The following is a 23,607-nucleotide window of genomic DNA, read 5'->3' on the forward strand; positions in this document are numbered from 1 at the left end:
TATCATACTATCAACATGTAGTAGGTTCGAATTGTAAAAATAGCTTTTTAAGAAAATACAGGTTGAACGTATAGTAGATCCTTATAATCAGGTTAAATACTATAATTTTTTATCGAAAGAGTTTCATATGCTAGCTCTGCCCCTGTTTACCAATATATCCACTAGATATATGACCCATGACGGAGTGTGGAACACAAAGAAGGACTGACATACTTCTATGCTGTTAAATTTCTGAAGAAGTGAACATGACGCTTTAGGTGAATTACATATTAAAATGTTAGAGGAAAATGAAGAGTTTTATAAGCTCGAACTTTTAATTTGATAATTGAGTGTAATTCAAAACAAATATATAAGGTCTGCCGGACAAAAGTATGGCAATACGTGTCATAGATTTGGACTGTGAGCCTTGTGACACAATATTATTGAATATTATTTGCACAAATTTTCTACGTGTTAAAATTAAGGACAAATAATATAAACATACACCTTAATTAACTTATTATATTTATACAAATTCTATCCTTATAAAGTAATTATAAAATTCTCAATTAATTATGTATCTTCGTTGATGTATCGGGAGCTAACTATGTCTCTCGACGGACCCAAAATCGAGAAAAATATATCGGGAGCTAATTATGTATCTTTACAAAGGAAAAAAATGTATCTTTGTTCGATTTATTATGTATCTCGACAGACCTAAATTGAAAAATGTATCAGAAGCTAATTGTGTGTCTTCACAAAGGAAAAAATGTATCTTCGTTGGATATATTGGGAGCTAATTATGTATTTCGATAGACTCAAAATTGAGAAAAATGTATTCGGAGCTAATTATATATCTTTACAAAGGAAAAAATGTATCTTGATTGGATGTATTATGTATCTCTACAGATCCAAACTCAAAAAATAAAGTATCGAGAGCTACTTGTGTATCTTCACAAAGGAAAAAATATATCTTCGTTCGATGTATTGAGAGCTAATTATGTATCTCGACAGACTCAAAATTGAGAAAAATGTATCGGGAGCTAATTATGTATCTTTATAAAGAAAAAGGAGTATCTTCGCCGAATATATTATGTATCTCGATAGAGCCAAAATCAGAAAAAATATATCAGAAGCTAATTATCTATCTTTACAAAGAAAAAAATGTATCTTCATTAGATATATCGAGAGTTGATTATGTATTTCAATAGATTCAAAATTAAATTTCTCAATAATTATTATATAAAATATCAAAATATTCTGTAATTAAACTTCAAACCCTAACTTGTCAAAATCTGTGTTGTTTACCCTAAAATTAAAGGATCATGATGTGACTCATCTATCTACAAGTTGTGAGGCCTAAAAGTTAAAAAGAACAGACTTGAGAGATATCAAATGTTGGTGGGGGGGGGGGGGGGTCCATGAACATTGCAAGAAACTAATCAACCAAACATTATTATATATACATATAGGACATCCCTAGTTAGGGCAAGTCATAGGGGCAACCAACCAAATTCTACCTAATGTTAAAAATATTGAATAGTGTCATTTTCACATATCAGATTATTGAGAACTTGGAATCAAAATAAGGCACAAAATAAAAATAGTGATCAAAATAGGTTATCTATTTAATAAATTATCAAAATAGGCTAAACATAGTAATTATTGTGTTTTATATTTTTTTCTTAACAGTCAATTGATGGAAATAAATACTAAACACAGTTTGTAAAATGTGATAAATTATTACGTTTAACAAACAGTGTTTGTAAAACGTAATAATTTATTACGTTTTCCATAAAAAAAATAAAAAAGCAGTGTGCTATCACATCAATCTTTATCTCAAATCATGTAGTTTATAATAATTTATTACATTTTACAAACATTGTTTGTAAAACGTAATAATTTATTACAAACTACAAACAGTGTTTGCAAGTTGTAATAAATTATTACAACATTACCTTTACTTTTCCGCACTTTTAAATGTAACCCCACCCCACTCCACATAGAACCCTCCCATCCCACCCCATGTAGCTAACCCTTCCACCTCACCCCAACCCCACCTAACCGCCCCTGCTCCTTATTTAAATGTGAACTTTAAATGTAAACCCCCCACCTCCACCCCATCTAACTGTCCCATCCTCTCTCTCCTTTACTTAGTTTTTTTATTTTTTTTTTGTGTTAAAAATATAAAATTAATTTTTTCGATTGATGTTTCATATTAGTATTTCAATTAGAATTTTGTGGAGATTCACATGGACAAATACATTTTTTTATTACAATTAATGGAGTAAGAAATCACAATTTAAGTTATGGGTATATAAAAATCGAACCGCTTAAAATATTATTGATTTATTTTTATTGGGTTAACGATTTTTTAATGATTTTATAAAATAATTATTGGGTTATTAATTTGATTTTGATTTTTTTATTAGGTTATTGAGATAATATATTTGAGGTGCTGGTACGTACATACCATGGTCGTGGTGGTAATAAGCACATAATAAAAAAATCAAAACGAATCAATAACCCAATAATTTTTTTATAAAATCATTAAAAAATCGTTAACCCAATAAAAATAAATCAATAACATTTTTATCGGATCGATTTTTATACACCCGTAACTTATATTGCGATTTCTTACTCCATTAATTGTAATAAAAACGTATTTGTCCATGTGAGTCTCCTCAAAATCCTAATCGAAATACTAATCAGAAATTAATATGAAACATTAATCGAAAAAATTAATTTCATATTTTTAACACAAAAAAAATAATAAAAGAACTAAGTAAAGGGGAGAAAGGACGGTTAGGTGGGGTTGAGGTGGGGAGGGAGGGTTAGCTACGTGGGGTGGGGTGGGGTTACATTTAAAAGTGGGGGAAAGTAAAGGTGATATGATATGAGCAGGTGTAAGTTGTAATAAATTATTACAAACTACATGATTTGACATAAAAATTGATGTGATAACACATTGCTTTTTTATTTTTTGTTTTTTTTGTGGAAAACGTAATAAATTATTACGTTTTACAAACACTGTTTGTAAAATGTAATAATTTATTACGTTATACAAATCATGTTTACAATTCATTTTCGTCAGTTGACCGTTAAGAAAAAAGTGAAAAACGTAATAATTCATTACGTTTAACCTATTTTGGTCATTTTTTTAATTTTGTGGCTTATTTTGGTTCCGAGTTCGATTATTGGTTTGCCAGAATAACAAGTGGCATTCGTTAACGGCGTATTTAAGATTTAGGGTTCGTGGACGTCTGGAAAGTTCGAAGATATATACTGACATCTAAAATTTTAAGGTTTCATCTAAAACTCAAAGCACTCAGTTATCTTCTTAATTTCAAGGATTTTTTTACAGACTTCAAAAAGAAAGCTGCTTCGGCAGGGTCGAAAAAGACATGTAAGACACCGAGGGGTCGGGGCTTCTTTATTGTAAGGAGTCTAGAAACCTAATTTTGAATTTATTTTTTTTGTCGTGTCCTATGGGCATGTTTACAAAGGAAAAGGCTCTCTATGGGCAGCGTCTGCTTAGGCTCAAAGCTAATAGGTTGACAGTCTTAAGGCGAAGGAGAATTCTTTAACTGTTTTGTTACGGCATCTTTTCCTATCTCTAACTTTTCCCGCTTGCAAGACAATTCAGACGACGTTAGCAGGATGTAGTGCTAGTTAGGTTAGGGTAGCGCTTGCCATAAAGAAGCTAGCCAGAAAACAGATCAGGAAGGCGAACGATAGTACATACAAGCTAACACACAGATGATTCTTTACCAATTTTTATATATTTCTTATACACAACGCTTCGAGCCTTCGCTTATGATGATAATCCTAATTTGTTCCAATAGGTACTTTTGATGATACCCAAAAGTTAGAACAAACTTTAGAGACAACATTGGTGTCTATGACCATAAGACCTCCAATGTAATTGAGATTCAATTTCAAACGGAACTAAAGATAGAGTAAGTTCTTCATTCGGACAGAGTGCAAGACGCGTCCCTAGCTAGAGCTAGTTGTAGGGTAACCAACCAAATCCTACCAAGTGGCATGCACATTCATCACTAATAATTGATTGAAATTTGAGGATCAAAATTGCACTTTATCAAGTCGATAATTCACAATAAGTACAAGAAAAAGTGGTTTACTTTCGGTAACTTCTTTCACTCGTTCTCATTTTATCGGTGCATTTCAACTTTCAACAACAACAACAACAACAACAACAACAACAACAACAACAACAACAATAATAATAATAATAATATTAAGAATATATTATTATTATTATTATTATTATTATTATTATTATTTTAAAAAATGGAATCTTGTATTAGACTCTTGAAAATGACATCTAATTAAGGAGACAAAGAATCTCCATTATTATACTTACTCAAAACAACAATGATACCTTGTACATTGAAAACTAAACATGATGTTTAAGTTAATCATTTTATTAAAACTTAAAAAAATCAAAATACTTTTATTAAAATTAAATTAAATAAAAAGAGAAAGTATATAGATGTAAGACCAAACTTCTTTTATGGTCAATTTTTTTCTTTTGTGAGATACCTAGATGAGATGTGACCATTTTTCTAGTAAAATACATAACAAACGTGATGCCGTTTCAGCTTATAACTGATATAGAACTTCAGTTCATTAAGGACATAATCCTAGATAGAAATATTTAGTAATCGAGAATTAGAATAAAAGCCTAGCTAGTAAGCAGTTGAAAGTGTATTTGCAAGAAGTAGGGAGTTTTTCCATAGTTACGTAGTCTCTTGTTCTTCAAAGTGTATTATTAATTGTTGTTTCATTTGCTTTATATCTTGATATATATTTTGATATCCTATAATTCTTGCAATTCCACTTTGAAAAATTCTTTTGGGTCGGGTATCTATCAAAAAGAATTTCTTTACCCCACAAAAAAGATTTACATACATCTTACTTTATTCAGATTTCACTTATGAAATTGTGAACTTATAAGTTCATTATCAACTGTTAAATATTTAATTTAATATTTTTTTTTTTAAAAAATATCATTTTGTATTTGTTTCAAACGAACGGTGCTGGTTTAATTCAAAGTTAAACAGAATTATAATAATTAAGACAGAAAATGATTGAATTATAGAATTAAGTTTGACAATCTTCTTAATCTACTATCAATTATGAAATCGAAAACAAGTTGGGAGTGTTCTATTTAATTATAGACTATGCATGATGATGTAATGTTTTGACTAAATATCTTCATTATGTTGGTACTCAGTTTAATTAATATATACTATAGTTTTAAGGGCAAACAATATAAATTTCGACAGTTTGTAGCTTAATTATAGAAAATTTTGACATTTTGCATAATTAATGAAAATCCCGATTTTGGGTTGATAGAGATACATAATTAGCTCCCGATACATTCAATAAAGATACATTTTTTTTTCTTTTGTAAAGATATATAATTAGCTCCTAATACATTTTTTTTTCGATTTTGGGTCATACATAATACATCCATGAAGATACATTTTTTTCTTTGTAAAGATACATAATTAGCTCCTGACATATTTTTTTCAGTTTTGGGTCTCTGTCGAGATACATAATTAGCTCCCGACACAGCCAACGAAGATACATAATTAGTTAAAATTTTTATAATTACTTTATAAAAATAGAGATTTGTATAAATACGATAAATTAAGGTATAGATTTATGTTATTTTTTCTATCTAAAAATTAAAATAAAACAATAAATGTACACCACAAATGACTAGTGAACCATCAAGTGTGAATTTGCCTAAACATAATAATGACACAAGTAATTTCCTTTTGAACTTTTAATACCCAATAAGAGTTTTTCATTATGTTCCCAATTATTATTCCTCTAATTCATAATAATTGTCATATTTTGTTTTGCGAGAGTTAAATTATATGAACTTTAACTAGATTTTAGAATATATTTTCTTATCAAATTTACAGAACAAAAGTTGCAACTCGTAATATATACTTATTGTATAGTTTTCGAATATCTAAATATTGAATATAAAATATAAAGTTGATCTAATATAATCTATCTTTTGAAAAGAAAAACATGAAAACTGATTTGAAACAAGGGGAAAACAACACTAAGAACTTTTATACTCAAGGGTATGACCTCGTAGCTAATAATAAAAACCATGAAGATCTAAAGTTCTTAAATTCCAACGAAAGCAAAAATATTTATGTTCAATTAGTCGAAGTGCGTGCAAGCATAACCAGACAAGTATATAAAGAATGCACAGTAGTCCACCGGTTAGGATAATTGCCTTCCAAGCTATAGACCCGGTTTCGACTCCCGACAAACACAATACAAGAATTTTAAGAGTTTTTTTATAAAAAAAATAAACTTAAATATACACCTTAACTTATTATATTCACACAAATTTTCACCTTATAATTATAAAAATTTCAACTAATTATTTATCTTTGTTGGATGTATCGGGAGCTAATTATGTATCCCGACAAATTCAAAATCGAAAAAAATAATATATTAAAAGCTAATTATGTATCTTTAGAGCTAATTATGTATCACGACAGATCCAAAATCGGAAAAAAAAATATATCAAAAGCTAATTATGTATCTTCAGAAAGGTAAAAATGTATCTTCCTTGAATATATTATGTAACTCGACAGACCCAAAATCGAAAAAAATATATCGGGAGCTAACTATGTATCTTTACAAAGGAAACAAAGTATCTTCGTTGGATGTATCGGGAGCTAATTATATATTCTGACAGACCTCAACAACAACAAACCCAGTGTATTCCCACATAGTGGGGTCTAAGGGGTAAGATGTACGCAATCCATACCACTACCTCCGGAGAAGTAGAAAGACTGTTTCCGATAGACCCCCGGCTCAACATTCCGACAAACCTAAAATTAAAATTTTTTGTAATTAAGCTTCAAACTATCGAAATTTATATTGTTTGCCTTTTTTATATGCATTTTTCTTGAACCGAGGGTCTATCGAAGAATTACAGTGAGTAGGAAGCATCTTTATACAAGCTCTGGGCTCTAATATAAGAAAGGCCGGCCCATTATGATTAAGCCCAGACACACTGCAGCCCAGGCCCATGCCAAGTACAAAGCCCAACAAGAAAGCCAATTTCTCCCACATCGGCTGCAGAAAGCTTCTTTATTGAATTTATATAGCAGAACATTGAGGTGTACGTTCGTCCCTTTGGGGACATCCGATAAAATTGGAACGATACAGAGAAGATTAGCATGGCCCCTGCGCAAGGATGACACGCACAAATCGAGAAATGGTCCAAATTTTTTTCTCTACCAAAATATCATATTTTATTTTGGTCAAACAACATAAATCCCGACAGTTTAGAGCTTTTAAGGCCTGTCGAGATACATAATTAATTCCCGATATATCCGACAACGGTATAATTTTTTGCCTTTGTAAAGACACATTTAGCACTTGATACATTTTTTTTACGTTGGGTCTGTCGAGATACAAGATAATATCAGATGGAGATACATTTTTTCCTTTTTAAAGATACACAATTAGCTCCTGATACATTTTTTTTTCGATTTTGGGTATGTCGAGATACACAGTTAACTCCCGATACATCCAACGAAAATACAAAATTAGTTGAAATTTTTGTAATTACTTTGTAAAGGAAGTTAAGGTGTATGTTTATGTTATTTTTTGGTTATGTTATTTTTCCTTTGGTATTACTAATATTTCATCAAGGTGTGGTGTAATTGGAAATTAACTAATGAAAGATAGTTTTGTTTTATAGTTTCTCCTTATGTATGTAATGTGGTTCGACCCTTCTCCGAACTTCATATATAACTGGAGTTTTAATATATCGGATTGTCCTTTTTCTTCTTATGTATGTAAACTTGGTTAATTGAAGCAAATGTAAAGTGCAAATTAGCATGTCCATATACTTGGACTCTTTATTTTGCCTTGATCTACCAAAGTAAAAATGGTATTACATGGTCGCTATGCTGCTCGGATTATTCAAAATATCATCGGATACTCCAAAGCATATGCATTTTCAAGAATACGGTACGAGTGTAACAATACTTTTGAAGAACTTGAGTAACTGAGCTTTAGAAATAATAAGATATTGCATAATTATTACTATATCTTGAGCTTTGGAAAAAGGCACCTTCAACATGTTATTTTATTGAAAAAATAACGTAAAGCACATACCTTAATGATACGGGTACAATCATGAAGATGGACGTTTTTGAATGTGTTGAATGCAACCTACGAAGTGTACGAGTTGGAGTGTGAAAAGGGCTCAAAAGCCGTCCCTCTATTGCACTACATGGGAGCCATTTTTTTCATTTAACATTAAGGACACTTTTGTCATTTTTGCCTATTATTGTAATAAGTTTATAAATAGAACATGCTAGGGATAATTTCGTTTGGTTGCTGAATATTGATGTAAGAACACTTGAGAGAAGGCTCTCTAGGCCGAAAATTAGGGCATGACAAGTGTGGAAACACTTGTGAATGTGTATTGCTTGGAAATGCTGGTGCTTGAGCGGTGAAATCCCTCTCGTGTCTTCGTAAGAGTGTGGTGTTGCTATTGTAAGTTCTAGGGGTCCTTAGATGGAATATGTCTATGGGTTCTTGGATCTTGATTTTAGTGTATGTCTTGCTTCCTATCTTTACATTTCATGTTTTAGTTTGTGTTGTCTAGTGAACCATTGGTTCTTGTTGTTCTTGTAATCTTATAACCGTTGGTTCTTGTTATCATAGTGTTGTTTCTTCCTATCATATTGTTGATTATATTTTGGTGTTGCTGCCGTTTTTGGTGTCAAATAAACCTACATACCTTGTATTCTTGTTGTGTTTGTCGAATCCGAGAGGTCCCCATTTGGTCCGCAATTTGTTGTGATTTGTGGACTATTTTGGGGTGTGATTTCATGTCCCCTTGTTTGTTTTGTATCACTTAATTTACTATATTTACACAAATCTCCACCGTTGCAAAATAATTACAAAAATCTCAACTAATTATGTATCTTTATTAGATTATGGCAAGGTTAATTATATATCTCGATAGACCCAAAATTAAAAAAAATATATTGAGAACTTTAACTACATTTTAGAATATGTTTTTCTTATCAAATTTACATGCAAAAATTGCAACTTGTAATACTTATTTTATAGTTTTTGAATATTTAAATGTTTGAATATACAATATAGAGCAGTGGTGGACCCAGAATTTTATATAAGTTGATTCAATCAACAAATAGGTAAATGTTAATGATACCGATAGTGTAAGCAGCGCTAAACACAACAAATAATTTTTTCGTTGCTCTTTTATTGCTTCTTCATTTTGTTGGTTAATAATATAATATCAAAAATATTATTTTACCTTTTTTTGAAAAACAACACTCGAAATGTGCAAAGTTAATATATATTTTTAAAAACTAAAATCAAAGTAGACTAATAATAATAATTATATATTTATATATATATATATATATATATATATATATATATATATATATATATAGTTGCATGTTTTGGCATAAAACTAAAAAATAAAATTAAAAAAAGTGTCAAAATTCAATTAATAAAAAAATTAATTTTATTTGACGTATAGTAGATTTTAGATTTTTGTTGAATTTGAGTAAAAAAAATAAAAATATACAAATTAAAATAAAAAAGAAAAAGAAAATACACGTGATAAAATTTATAGTAATTCATATAGCCTTACCATATGTGATACTCATATGGAGCAAATAATTAAGGCATAATACATAAGTATGACCCGAAACTTGACACCAAATTATAACTTTGATCTTACACTTTGATAGTGCAGAAATAGAACATTTTACTATTCAAAACTTGAACAAATATGACCTCCGATTTTGCATTCCCCATGCGTGAGTTTTACTTGCGCCTACGTGGAAAGGTAATCCAATCACACGATGCCATATCATTAAAAGGGCTGACTTGGAGGGATTTTTGATCGGAAGTCATATTTGTGTAGTTTTGAATAGTTAAAAGTCACATTTGTCTTTCATCTGAAACGACGTTTTGCTTTTTGTGTTAAAACAGCATTGTTGTTATTATAATTATTATTATTTTCTTTATTTTTTTTTGTCGTTTTGTTTTTTGTGTTAAAACAGCATCGTTATTATTATTATTATTATTATTATTATTATTATTATTATTTTATTTATTTCTATAGCAGTAGCACCTAGAAGCACCCAGGAAGAGCAAATAACATCACTGGGCTATCTAAGTGCCTTGTTTCATGTTGTTCAACATTAATATACGTACATAAATATATATTTTCTATCTTATATATACAACGTAATTTTTTACCGAGGGGCCTCGGGTGAACCCCATGGCAACCATGTAGGTCCGCTCTGCGTTAATTTAATAACGTTAATTTAATAATATTTTAATAACGTTAATTTGATAACATTAATTTAATATACTACTAGTACCATCCTTAATAAAGTTTTAATAACGCTAAAACTATAATTACTTTTATTATTAGTATATCTTTGGAAGAAGATTTAAGAGGTTAAGTCCAAGTCCAGGCACAAATGGGCTTTATACAGATGGAACGAAAAGAAGAAAACAAGCCCAAAGAAGAAAGAGTCCAGGCCCATGCCAGTGATAAAGCCCAACAAGCAAGCCAATTTCTCCCACATCGGCTGCAGAAAGTTTGTTTATTGAGTTTATATAGCAGAATATTGAGGTGTATGTCTGTCCCTTCGGGGACATCCGATAAAATTGGAACGATACAGAGAAGATTAGCATGGCCCCTGCGCAAGGATGACACGCACAAATCGAGAAATGGTCCAAATTTTTTTTTCAACCAAAATCTCTTTTTTTTTTTTTTTGATATTTTCCATAATTATTGAATAATTCGCTTTTGGATATGTCGAGATACATAATTAGATGCCGATACATCCAATGAATATATATTTTTTCCTTTGTAAAGATATATAATTTGCTTCTGATACATTCAATGAATATGTAATTTTTTTATTTGTAAAGATACATAATTAGCTTCTGATACATTCAATAAATATGTATTTTTTTCCTATGTAAAGATACATAATTAACTTCTGATATATCCAACAAAAATACATAATTAGTTGAAAGTTTTGTAATTACTTTGTATGGATGGAGAGTTAAGATGTATGTTTATGTTATTTTTTTTTTTTTATTTATTACGAATATTTCATCAAAGTATGGTGAGAGTTTAGTTACTATATCCTATAAAATTGGAACGATGCTCATAAGATTAGCATGACCGATGCATAAGGATGACACACAATAATCGAAAAATGATTTACATTCTCAATCAAAACCCCATTTTGGAATTTTGATCTTTTAGAATTATATATGTCAAATTACATGGTGAAATTGGATAAATGAGTGTGTTGTTCATATTATTTTAACATTAATATCAGAAGAAGGTGTTATCTTTGGAAGAACATTTATGCCTTTTGGAAATTAACTAATGATAGATAGTTCTGCTTTATAGTTTCTCCTTAAGTATGAAATGTGGTTCGGCCTTTCCCGAAACTTACATATATAACTGGAGTTTTAGTACATCAGAATTTTCTTTTTCTGTAAATTGGATTAATTGAGGGGAATGTAAAGTGCAAATTAGCATGTCCATATACTTGGACTCTTCATTTTGCATTTATCTACCCCAAGTAAAAATGGTATTATGTTGCTCGGATTTTTCAAAGTATCACCAGATCCCCCAAAGTATATGCATTTTCAAGAATACGGTACGAGTGTAACAATAACAACTAAGCTTTAGAAATAAGATAGAAATCCGAAGCCTAAAAGGCAACATTTTCAAAAAAAAAAAATTCAATCAAATATTACATATTCATCCTGTAATTATTATTCCTTATCCTGACAAACCAAATGACCCCTTAGTTAATTGTGCAATTATAAAATCTTTTTTTTTTTTTGATGTTTAAGTGTGACTTAAAAACTCAAAATGCTTCACACACTCTTTTAACTATGAATGTGAATAATATCTTAGAAACAAGATTCATAGTCTAATTTAATTACCCATCAAATAAAAAGTGTCACCAAAAGTAATGCAAATTGAGATAAGTAGAGTTGCAAGGTTGGTCGAATTGATTAAGCAGGTGATCGATCTCCCAAAATGGGGATCTTATCTTAGAACATAGCCAAGGGTCTAAGTGAATTTTCGGGACAACTTTGTCGAAGATATATACTAGCACTGGACCCTTAACATATGAAAGGCCGGTCCGTTATGATTAAGTCCAGACAGTGAAGAAGGGGGTCCAGGCCCATTGCCATGAAAAAATAACAGAATAAGCTTAGTTCTCCCACATCGGCTGCAAAAAGTTTGTTTATTGAGTTTATATAGCAAAATATTGACGTGAATGCTTGTCCCTTCGGGGACATCCGATAAAATTGGAACGATACAGAGAAGATTAGCATGGCCCCTGCGCAAGGATGACACGCACAAATCGAGAAATGGTCCAAATTTTTTTCTCAACCAAAATCTCATATATTTTTTTTGGGGCAAAAAACATAAATTCCGACAGTTTGGAGCTTTTTAGGTCTGTCGAGATACATAATTAACTCCCGATATATTCGATAACGGTACAATTTTTTTTCTTTGTAAAGATACATTTAGCACTTGATACATTTTTTTTACGTTGGGTCTGTCGAGATACAAGATATATCAAATGGAGATACATTTTTTCCTTTTTAAAGATACACAATTAGCTCCTGATATATTTTTTTTTCGATTTTGGGTATATCGAGATACACAGTCAACTCCCGATACATTCAATGAAGATACAAAATTAGTTAAAATTTTTGTAATTACTTTGTAAAGATAAGGAAGTTAAGGTGTATGTTTATGTTATTTTTCCTTTTGTATTACTAATATTTCATCAAGGTGTGGTGAGAGCTTAGTTACTATAACCTATAAAATTGAAACGATATTAGCATGGTCCATGCACAAGAATGATACAGCAAGAAGATTTGTGTAATTGGAAATTAACTAATGAAAGTTTTATTTATAGTTTCTCCTTATGTATGTAATGTAGTTCGAGCCTTCTCCGAACTCCATATATAACTGGACTCTTTATTTTGCCTTGATCTACCAAAGTAAAAATGGTATTACGTGTGGTCGCTATGTTGCTCGAATTTTTTAAAATATCACTGGATCCTCCAAAGCATATGCATTTTCAAGGATATGATACGAGTATAACAATACTTTTGAAGAATTCGAGCAATTGAGCTTTAGAAATAATAAGATAGTGCATAATTATTACTACTATATCTTGAGCTTTGAAAAAAGGCACCAACATATTATTTTATTGAAAAAATAACATAAATACCAACCTTTTTAAAAGTAATTACACTTTCTTCCACTTTTTTAATTACTTTACTCTCTTTCCCTATTAATATACATAACATAGCTGACATATACATAGCATTCTATGTATATGTAGGATTTTTGTAATATGTTTAGAGAATTGAGATTTTTTATAATATTGAAAAAATAAGTTGTGTATTTATGTAATTTTTAGAAACCAATACTAACATAGCAGAGAAGTATAAATAATCTTGAGATAGCTTATAATAAAATAAAAAATTCATTCAAATATTTAATATTCATCCTGCAATTATTATTCTTTATCTCGTAGCCGTTTGGCTATGAAAATTATTTACTTTTTTTCGAAAAATTATTTCACTTCAGTGTAAAAAGTAAAAACATGATGTCGTTTGGCCATGAAAATTCAAATACAATTCCGGAATTGTATTTGAAAAATTAAAAAGAAGTTTTACTTGTTCACTTTTTTCACACATACTTTTCTCACAAAATTTCAAAAACAACAGTAATTTATATTCATGGCCAAACACAACTCCAACTCCAACTTCGGAAAATTATAATTTTCATGGCCAAACAGGGCAAATAACCAAATGGCCCCTCAGTTGATTTTGCATATTATAGAATCAAATTTTTTGTTGATGTTAAGTGTGATTTTAAAACTCAAAAATGCTTCATACACTCTTTAACTATGAAACAAGATTCATAGTCCAAAATTACCAAAAGAAGAGCAAATAAGATGAGTAATACTTGCAACGTTGGCCGAATTGATTAAGCAGGTGATCGATCTCCCAAAACGGGGATCTTAGAATAGCGCCATGGTCTCAGGCAAATATAGTACTATAGTATAAGAGATTTCATCGGAATATCAAGTAGCTGCATCACGTTTAACCAGAGGAGAAAAAATTGATGCAGAAGGACACGAAAACCGCAGAACAGATATCTCCATCACTTGCTCTCAGCATCATATAGATCTGTACTGAACTGTGAATTAAGGAAAACAAACAATGTCTCCAGAACAAATTACAGAAAGTAGACATGTTGCGCGGAATCTTCATTTTCGATGCTACACCCGTGTCGGATTCTCCAAGAATACGCTAGTTTTGGCGAATCCGACGCGCACCCATTGACGTTTTTGAAGAGTCTAAGCAACATAGATTAAAACGGCAACCTATGTGCACAATATGATTTTCCTACGAGGGGGACACTTCCCTCTTACAAGCTCTGCCCCTATGTACAAGGGTAAGGCAAGCAGCAAAGAGGGCAGCCCGCACTAAAGCTCTGGCTGACCATAAAGGTCTATTGTACACAACCTTACTTTGCATTTTTACAAGAGGTTGTTTCCACGGCTTGAACCCGTGACCTCCTGGTCGTATGGTAGCAATTTTACTGGTTAATCCAAGGCTCCTCCATCAAGGATGACTAAGAAATGTACAACATTTTTATATGCATCTACTTCAATGTTAGAATTCTTCATAATATATCTAGTACTCTTCCGTTCTATCGATATGAGACTACAACTCTAGATAAACAAAGAATAATCACTTGATTATTGTTAATGCAAATTCTATGTTGCTCAGACTCTTCAAAAATGTCAACGGGTGTGTGTCGGATTCTCCACAACTAGTGTATTTTTGAGAGTCCAACACGGGTGCGGCATCAAAAGTGAAGAGTCCGCACAACTTATGCTGCAATCAGGATGCATACAAACATGATAATCATATAAACTAAGCCAACTCTACACCAGGCGCAGCAATTGTCAACTGGAAAAGCCTAATGTTTTCAAATGCAGCTAGGCCTAAAGCTATATTTAAGATGTGGCTGCAAATGAATGGTCGACTACTAACGTCTGATAGGCTGCTTAATGGGGAATGATAATCGATGCCAAATGTACCCTATGCGGCAATCAAGATGAAACCAGAGGGCACTTTTTTGTCGAGCGTTCCTTTTGCTACCAAAGTCCTACACAGACTCCTTGTATGGATACAACAGCAGAACCTTGTCGGACAGACTTGGAGCCAACATATAGAGGACTATGTTGCTCGGACTCTTCAAAAATGTCAGCGGGAGCATGTTGGATTCGCCAAAAGTAGGGTATTTTTGGAGAATCCGACAGGGGTGTAACATCAAAAGTGAAGAGTCCGCGCAACTTGGATAGAGGAAGTAATACACAGAGCAAAATGGAAGTCCCAACAAGCTCAAACTTTTCGAATGACCTACACTAAGTTTGTCCATCATATATGGATTGAAAGAAACATGAGAATCTTTGACGAGAAGAAAAGAAGCTGGGAATGTATTGCTAGAGATATTGCCTGTGTATGCTGTTTACGAGCTCGCCTAGAATTCAGTCCCTAAAAAATGGCAGTTCTCATTATCTACGATAAGAGTTGACAACAGAATACCTAATAACTATCAAGTTAATCTCAAACAGTTGTTGTTTCACGAGTCTCACAGAGAACTTATGCATAACGCTCAACAGCAGAAACGATGGGATGAGAGCAAGAACCTTTGAACTCATTCTATATACCGTAGGCTTGTATTAAAACATAAACCTCCACAAAATATGGGGGTGCGGGGAGTGGGTGGAAGAATAAGCAATAGTTAAAATGGATGAGATAAAGGATACACTAAATAAGTCCCGTGAGCGAATGCACCAGCCAAGACGCCATAGAACAAGCGATCCCTAAGAACTGGCTTGTGCCTCAGCGCTATCCTAACTGAAAACCCAAAAACATCAGTGCGATGAGCTATAAAAGAGAAATAGCAGATCCATCTGAAACATTACAAACGAAAGATTATCTCGAAAAGAATGATAGAATGAATTAAATAAGCAAGAATTTGATAGATCGAAACTTACTGAGGGGAAGGACCGGTGCATAAATAAGCGGAACCAAATACTCAAACGCAGGTCCTTTCCTCCTCCTTATAACTTGCCTTCAACAAAGAAAACTCAAATTCAACGCACAAAGAAACCACGAGAGATACAAAGTTTATTCAAGAAAGACACTGTCGTAGCCTATTTATCGAATTGCGTTCAAAACGAGCAGATCTACCAAAAAAATTGACACAGAACTGTCAAAGTAACTTACGATTCAGCAGAATCTGACGGCGAAGCCATGAAGGACAGAAATTCAAGAGAAAGCAACTCCAAATTCAATTGAGGCAGCAAATGGCAATTTCAATATGGGTGGTCACCCGCCCACAGTTTCCTCGCGAGGAATTTTACTCTGTGAGTCACATAACAAACACTATTTACGTGAGGCTATTTTATTACTAGACGATTTAAATTGTGATATATCTTGAAATCTTTAGAGAATGCAACTACCAAATCAAAATTTCTTGAAGCAAAAGCGAAACACGCATTTCCTTAGATGTATGATTGAAAAGATAACCAGCTCTAAGTACTGGTACGACAACTACAATATCACAAATAAATCATAACTCAAATTATAGGAAATGACATATGCATGTATAACGTTTTAAGAAGATGTAGTATCACCCTGCACCAATCTTGTTATTTATCGATAGGTAATCAATAGTTCCATTTAGACTTACAAGACAAAATATAGATATTCAATACTGTCTATTAATTCAATCAACAACAACTACTACTACTACATACCCAGTGTATTCCCACAAAGTAGGGTCTGGGAAAGATAAAGTGTACGCAGTCCATATCACTACCGCAGATGAAGTAGATAGAGAGGCTGATACCGGTAGACCTCCGGTTCAGGACAGATAACAGTATAACAAACAAAACAAAAAAGCAAACAACAAAGGGGACATCACACCGTTAAATAATAAAGGAAACAAGACATCAATAAGGTAATACTATAAACTAGCTATTCGAAATCATAGATATCACCAAAACATCACGAACAAGAGGCTACAAGAAACTACAGGCACAGACACAAACAAACAGAGCACTATTTCCTACTATTACGGACGTACTCTACCTACTAACCGGTGCATTAAAGCTCCCGCTATGCACAGGGTCCGGGGAGGGGCACACCACAAGGGTGTATTGTACGCATCCTTACCTTGCATTACTGCAAGAGGCTGTTTCCAAGGCTTGAACCCGTGACCTCCTAGTCACATGGCAGCAAATTTACCCGTTACTCCGAGGCTCCCCTTACTCTACCTACTAACCCTCTACCCTAATCCGCGTCCTTCATACCTTTCTATCAAGGGTCATGTCCTCCGTAAGTTGTAATTGTCCCATGTCATGCCTAATCACCTCCCATGTCTATTGATTCAATCGTTGCACTAACTTTCAGCTGACCAGAAACTTTTAAGGTAGTCCCTAGGCCTTAAACGCGGTATTAGATTTTGGAATATTACTCATTTGTACACATTTCCAAATAACCAATAAAATATGAATATCAAATATCATAAGTTTACTTATAAGTTCGTGAACTACAAACACCTAGTAACAGAGATCAATTTTAACTAATTTTGGAAGATGGTTTAGTTAAAGATCATATTAAGTTCCAAACTCTGTCGATAGCAGGAACAAAGAAGTTCATCAAGGCAACATATTGACACAATCTGATCCAAGAACCTTAGCGAACAACGATATAATCATCAGATGAAAAACTAAATGATGTAATAGGCACTACATGAAAAACTGAATGATGAAGTTCCTTTATGAAAATTACTCATTGTTCAACAACGGATGTTAAGTCCTTATTATCGCAACAGCTAAAACTCTTACTCGGTTAAAAGCGCTCAGTATTCTCCTAAAAAGACCACAGAGAAGAGTCAAGACCAGGCTACCTAATGAAATGTTTAATGGATCCATTCCGGATTGACCGAATTGGTACGGAAGTTGTAACCAAGGAAAACCACGGAAAACACAGCTGCGGAGCAACTTACTACATTGCATTTGAAGTCAAGACCTCTACAACAACAATATACCTAGTATATTCCCACATAGTGGGGTCTGGGGAGGGTAATGTGCACGCAGACCATACCACTACCTCACATGAAGTAGAGGGCTTGTTTCCGATAGCCCCCCCCCCCCCTCATCCCGCTCAGGACAGGAAGTTATGACCTCTGTTAGGGATATTCAAACCATTAGACAAAAAAAGTTGCTTTACATTCTAATATGACTAGAAATCGATGGAACTTTTATACAATATTTGGATTGACTCAAATTGTTGTATAGAATACTCACCCTAGTTTTTGAATAGTTCATATAAAAAAGGTTTTTGAACTACTTAGCTGAGAGTCTAACGGAAGCACCCTCTCCATCACCAAGATATGCGTACACTCTACCCTCTTTAGATCCCATTTCGTGGGATTATACTGAGTATACAACAACAACAACAACAACAACATACCCAGTATATTCCCACAAAGCGGGGTTTGGGGAGAGTAAAGTGTACGCAGTCCATACCACTACCTCAAAGGTGAAGTAGAGAGGTTGCTTTTACCGGCTCTAGACAAATATTCTAGAGAAGGACATAATATAAGAATAAGAAACAATAGGTAGAAATAAACAACAGATAATAACAAAAAAAACAAGCCTACTACAAAGTAGTACCACACTCTACCTTGCTAAAACAACAAACATCACCAAAACTCTAAACCAAGACACTACAAGCAAAGCACTACGACAACTAGCACGGATAACAAGACAAAACACACCTACCAACTACCAGAGATGCACTTCTACCTACTATCCATCTACCTTAATTCGCATCCTCCACATCTTCTTTTCTACGATCATGTTCTCGGTAAGCTGTATCTGCTTCATGTCATGTCCAATCACCTCCCTCTACCACACCTGAATCCATCCATAGCCAACCTCTCACACCTCCGCACTAGGGCATCTGCGCATGTCCAAACCATCTCAATCTCGCTTCCCACATCTTGCTTTTCACCGAAGCCACCCCTACCTTATATCGGATAACTACATTTCTAATCCTATTCCTCATAGTAAACTCACACATTCATCGCACCATCCTGATCTCTACCTTATTGTCTTTTGCATTTTATAGATGGTGTTTTAGTGCTTGTAGCTTGTGTAGACTTTATGCATGAAAATAGTATAGAACAAATGAAAATAACACAGGCAAAAAACTAGGAGAGTATTTTCTTATCGGTTAAATAAAAAATCGAACTGTTAAAGGTCCAAAAATCGATAACGAATATCTTTACAAATCAAAAATCGATAAACTGAATCGACAATACATAAAATCAAATCGAATCCGATGACTATCCTCAGTGGACAGAGTAATCATATAAAGGATAGAATAAAAATAATTTATAGTATGCAAGATGTTCAGATCAGAGGAGAATAATTTTTTTTATTTTTAAGATAAATTAGCTTCGGTCTATAACCCCAAAAGTTTCAAATTAGATTAAAAAAAAAGTTTAAAGGATAGATTAAAGAGTAACATACATATAATAATTTGACAAGAGTTAACCGAATAGAAAAAAAAGGGCATAAATAATTGAGAAAAAAGTTTGATAAAAGGAAGACATACCTAGGCCACCCTGATGAAAAGATGCAGGAGAAATTTTTTGTTGAGGTTTATATTTTGTTTGGGAAGTGTGCCAAATACTTGCTCAACTCAAATTTAACAAAATTAATTTTATTAATAGTAGTAATATTTGGAAACACTAAATTTAATTATTATTATTATTATTATTTTATGTAGTTATTTAGTTCTAATAGTAGAAAGAGAAAAAGTATAATAAAATTTTCGTGATTTTATAAATTAAAAAATAAAATCGAAGTAACTATTTTGGAAAAAATAGTCAAATTTATCCTTTATTTTAAAAAAATTAGTTAAATATAACATTCGTCGTAATTTTGGGTCAAATTTACTCTTACTATCATTCTCTAAGGTCCTTCTATTTTAGAAAATTAGATTAAATATACCTTTCGTCATAATTTAGAATCGAATTTACCCTCAATGGGTCAAATTTATCCTAGTTGTTAAGAAAACTTCCACATGTACTCTTTCTTTAGTAAAAAAAAAGTCTAAATCTACGCTAAATGTCCTATTTTTTAAAATATAACACACTCTAACTTAATCTGTCTGATCTGACCCATAAAAAATACACAAATAGATATATTTCTTCCTTAATTTCATTGGTCGAATTTTCCAACTAACAAACAAATACTTGATACTGTCCTATCTATGATCAAATCTTAGTTCTACATTTAGCCAAATTGGAAAGCATACAACAAGGCGTTTGTAGTCCAACGGTTAGGATAATTGCCTTCCAAGCAATAGACCCGGGTTAGACTCCCGGCAGACGCACTCTTTTTTTATTTTTTGGTGCAAGTATCTTGAAATTCGTGTAGATTTGATGTGTTATATTTCAAATTTTAGTACATGTTTCCTTCTCAATATCCTTATGTCGAGATCAAGGTCGATATTTTTAGGGTTGCATTTGTCCTTGTACTCTTAGAAAAGGGTCATATTTGGCATTCGTTATACTTTTTGGTTATATTTGCCTTTAACATTCAACTTTGGGGTCATATTTGCCGTTGATCTGGTAAGTGGTATGTCCCCACTTTTATTATCATTTGTGGTGTGTACATGATGGCGCCTACATTGGCCCTTGAGCTGCCCTTTTCAAATTGAAGCCAAGGACGCATTCTAGAGGTCAAGGTCGATATTTTGAGGATCACATTTGCGCTTGTACTTTTAGACAAGGGTCATATTTGTCATTCGTTATACTTTTTGGTTATATTTGCCCTTAACATCCAATGTTGGGGTTGTATTTGTCGTTGAGCCGTTAAGTATCATGCCCACTTTTATTATCCCATGTGGCACGTACATGACACCTACATGGCCCTTGAGCTACCCTTATCAAATTGAAGCCAAGGACGCATTCTAGAGGTCAAGGTCGATATTTTCAGGGTCTTGTATGAACTTGATCTTGAAAGAGATTGGATGGGAGGGGAGCTCGGCCCCTCGGAATCCACATACCTTTACGGAGAACATATTTTGGAGAAATTTCATACCCTTCTTTTGAATCTTGAATTAGGAGGATTCATTTTCGATACTTAGGTGTAAAGATAAATTCTCGATTAGTCGATTACCTTATCTGGTTAGAAGAACAACTAGAAGTAGAAATGTATTTATGCATAACCAAATCATACACATTTGTCAAATAGGTTATTGAATGCAAAAATGAAAGAGTGAATAGTCCAACACTTTCTTCAGTTTAGATTAATTTGACATGTCAATTTTCATAACATTAGCAACAAAAACAAAATATGAAACTTTTGTTATTTAAGTCCAAAAACAGCAAACCAAATTAACCATAAGCTCATAATGCACTTGAGAAACTGTTTACAGTAAAATTTAGCAAATATTAATTTGACTAAACGTAAAAGTTAAATTGAAATAGATTAAGTTAATATTTAAAATTTCGATGTTTGAAACTATAGAAAAAATGTTATAAGTTGCAATTCTTTTTATATTAATATGGCGAAAAAATACATCTTAAAATATCAGTCAAAATTCATATGGATTGACTTTCGAGAAGCGAAACTTGATAAGTAAAAGCGAATGAGTAGAGACTGATGGCTGTTGGTTTCAAAAAGATATAACGGTAATTCATGATTTGGTAGAAGATGTATCTTCATTTGTCAAACATAATCACTTCTCTTTAACCTTCAACAAATATTTTTTTCCCCAAATTCTGCACTTAAAAACTAACGAGAAATTCTCTATTTCTTTCGTTTCAAAATAAGTGATCCTTTTAGTTTGGACATACCGCTTAAGAAAACCACTCATTCTTAAAAAAATAGATATATTTTTACTAATTTACCCTCTCATAAATACATTAAATTTGATGCAATTCTTTAGTTATTTCTTGGTTATATAAAACTTCTTCGACTTAATCAAGAACAAAATTGAAAGAACATCATTAATGCCTTCTCGTAAGTGAAGCATCGGTTAATTTAAAACGAAGGGAGTACTATTTGATTAGTGTACAAAAATTCGAAAGACTTGTCAAATCTACTAAAATTATTTCATTCAATCTCATAGCTAGTTTGACACTCCTATCAACATAAGAAAATGACCTTATCTTGCTTTATTACTATTAACAACAACATATTCAATGAAACGCCACAAGTGAAATACGCAAACCTTACCACTACCTCATAAAGATACAGAAATTATTTCTGAATGACCTAGGTTTAAGTGAAGCAAATCCAGATATAAAGACGACGGACTTATCTTGCTTTATTCATAACAAAAAATAATAGCATCCAAGTCCATCATAATACAATACATTTCTAGAAAGACCAATAACAACAAAAATTATGAAAAAATACTAATAATAATACTAGAGATAACAATTCCCTCGAACTATGATCAAAGTTGCTATACGACACACTCAGTTAGAGTACATGCCCTACTATTTTTCTTATTTTCGCCTAAATGTTGCCTATCGATGGAACAGGTTGACTAACGTGTTCCGAACTAACTAAAACAGTAAGAAAATAATACAGTGAATTTTTACGTGAAAAACATCCGGCTCAAAAGGTGTAAAAAACCACGACATATACCTGTACAGGATTTAACCCAAACTTCACTAAATTAACTCCGAGCCTCAAGAAATACTGATTACAAAACTCTTGTAACCAACAACTAGGAATTATAAACTCTAATTCCTATACCTCAATAACTAGGAATTATAAACTCTAATTCCTATAACTCAACAATCACCCTTGACCGTTGAACCCACTTCGAGTTATCCCAAACTTGAAGTTAACTCAGCTCAGTATTGTTCCTAAACAATCAATTTAGGAAAGCAATAAATTACAACTCAATAAGAACAATACATTTAAACTGACTCATGAATTGTAAAGCTTAATCCTGTGAAACAGGTTCGTCAATTCGTTCCTTTGTACTGGCAGCACTTGAACCTTCAGTCAGAATTCTCTCAATTATGAACTTTCTCAATTTGATCGTATTTAGACTTTTCTCTCTCTGTAAGTGCGCAAGTTACTCTAAATGATACATCTTCTATTTAAGCACAACTCTCAAAAGAGTCCTTCTTTATTTAAAACTCCTCCTTTAATCAGAACTCTCATTGAATAGAGTTCTACTTCAAGTGAGACTCCATTTTCAATTTCAACTCTTGTCTTCTTAGTGTTGTAGTCAAACTTCAACTCTTTAAATCAGTACATGATTATTTCCTTGAGTTTATCTTAATTAACCACTCATTTGGTCCTTCCTTGATTTGTGCACGCTTGTCTTTAATCATCGATGATTTTGCTACAAGTTCAGCTACATGAGACAGTGTGT

General features: G+C 32.5%; 1 protein-coding gene and 5 non-coding genes across 8 annotated transcripts; 5 read left to right on the forward strand and 1 right to left on the reverse strand.

Annotated features, from left to right (window-relative positions):
* The first annotated feature begins 7,170 nt into the window (after positions 1 to 7,170).
* On the forward strand, positions 7,171 to 7,273 carry LOC124886152. The gene has a single exon (XR_007043240.1). It is a non-coding gene; the product is annotated as a U6 spliceosomal RNA (small nuclear RNA).
* Positions 7,274 to 10,691: 3,418 nt separating this feature from the next.
* On the forward strand, positions 10,692 to 10,794 carry LOC124886146. Its single transcript, XR_007043234.1, has one exon. It is a non-coding gene; the product is annotated as a U6 spliceosomal RNA (small nuclear RNA).
* A 392-nt stretch (positions 10,795 to 11,186) lies between these two features.
* LOC124886164 lies at positions 11,187 to 11,291 on the forward strand. The gene has a single exon (XR_007043251.1). It is a non-coding gene; the product is annotated as a U6 spliceosomal RNA (small nuclear RNA).
* Positions 11,292 to 12,368: 1,077 nt separating this feature from the next.
* On the forward strand, positions 12,369 to 12,471 carry LOC124886147. Its single transcript, XR_007043235.1, has one exon. It is a non-coding gene; the product is annotated as a U6 spliceosomal RNA (small nuclear RNA).
* A 1,600-nt stretch (positions 12,472 to 14,071) lies between these two features.
* On the reverse strand, positions 14,072 to 20,007 carry LOC107877629. 3 transcript variants are annotated; one of them, XM_016724325.2, is made up of 5 exons: positions 19,816 to 20,007; positions 16,414 to 16,551; positions 16,182 to 16,258; positions 15,951 to 16,041; positions 14,072 to 14,303 (listed from the first exon to the last, which is right to left on the reverse strand). In XM_016724325.2, the coding sequence occupies exons 2-5, from the start codon at positions 16,440 to 16,442 to the stop codon at positions 14,273 to 14,275; spliced, it is 228 nt and encodes a 75-aa protein (XP_016579811.1). In that variant the 5' UTR covers positions 16,443 to 16,551; positions 19,816 to 20,007; the 3' UTR covers positions 14,072 to 14,272. The 3 variants fall into 3 exon arrangements, with proteins under 3 accessions (XP_016579811.1, XP_047271088.1, XP_047271089.1); XM_047415132.1 differs by lacking the exon at positions 19,816 to 20,007 and adding an exon at positions 19,731 to 19,769; XM_047415133.1 differs by lacking the exon at positions 19,816 to 20,007 and adding an exon at positions 16,650 to 16,743.
* Positions 20,008 to 20,526: 519 nt separating this feature from the next.
* TRNAG-UCC lies at positions 20,527 to 20,598 on the forward strand. Its single transcript has one exon. It is a non-coding gene; the product is annotated as a tRNA-Gly (tRNA).
* The last annotated feature ends 3,009 nt before the right edge of the window (positions 20,599 to 23,607 follow it).

Source organism: Capsicum annuum, chromosome 7 (genome assembly GCF_002878395.1).
Source record: "Capsicum annuum cultivar UCD-10X-F1 chromosome 7, UCD10Xv1.1, whole genome shotgun sequence".
Taxonomy (NCBI): domain Eukaryota; kingdom Viridiplantae; phylum Streptophyta; class Magnoliopsida; order Solanales; family Solanaceae; genus Capsicum; species Capsicum annuum.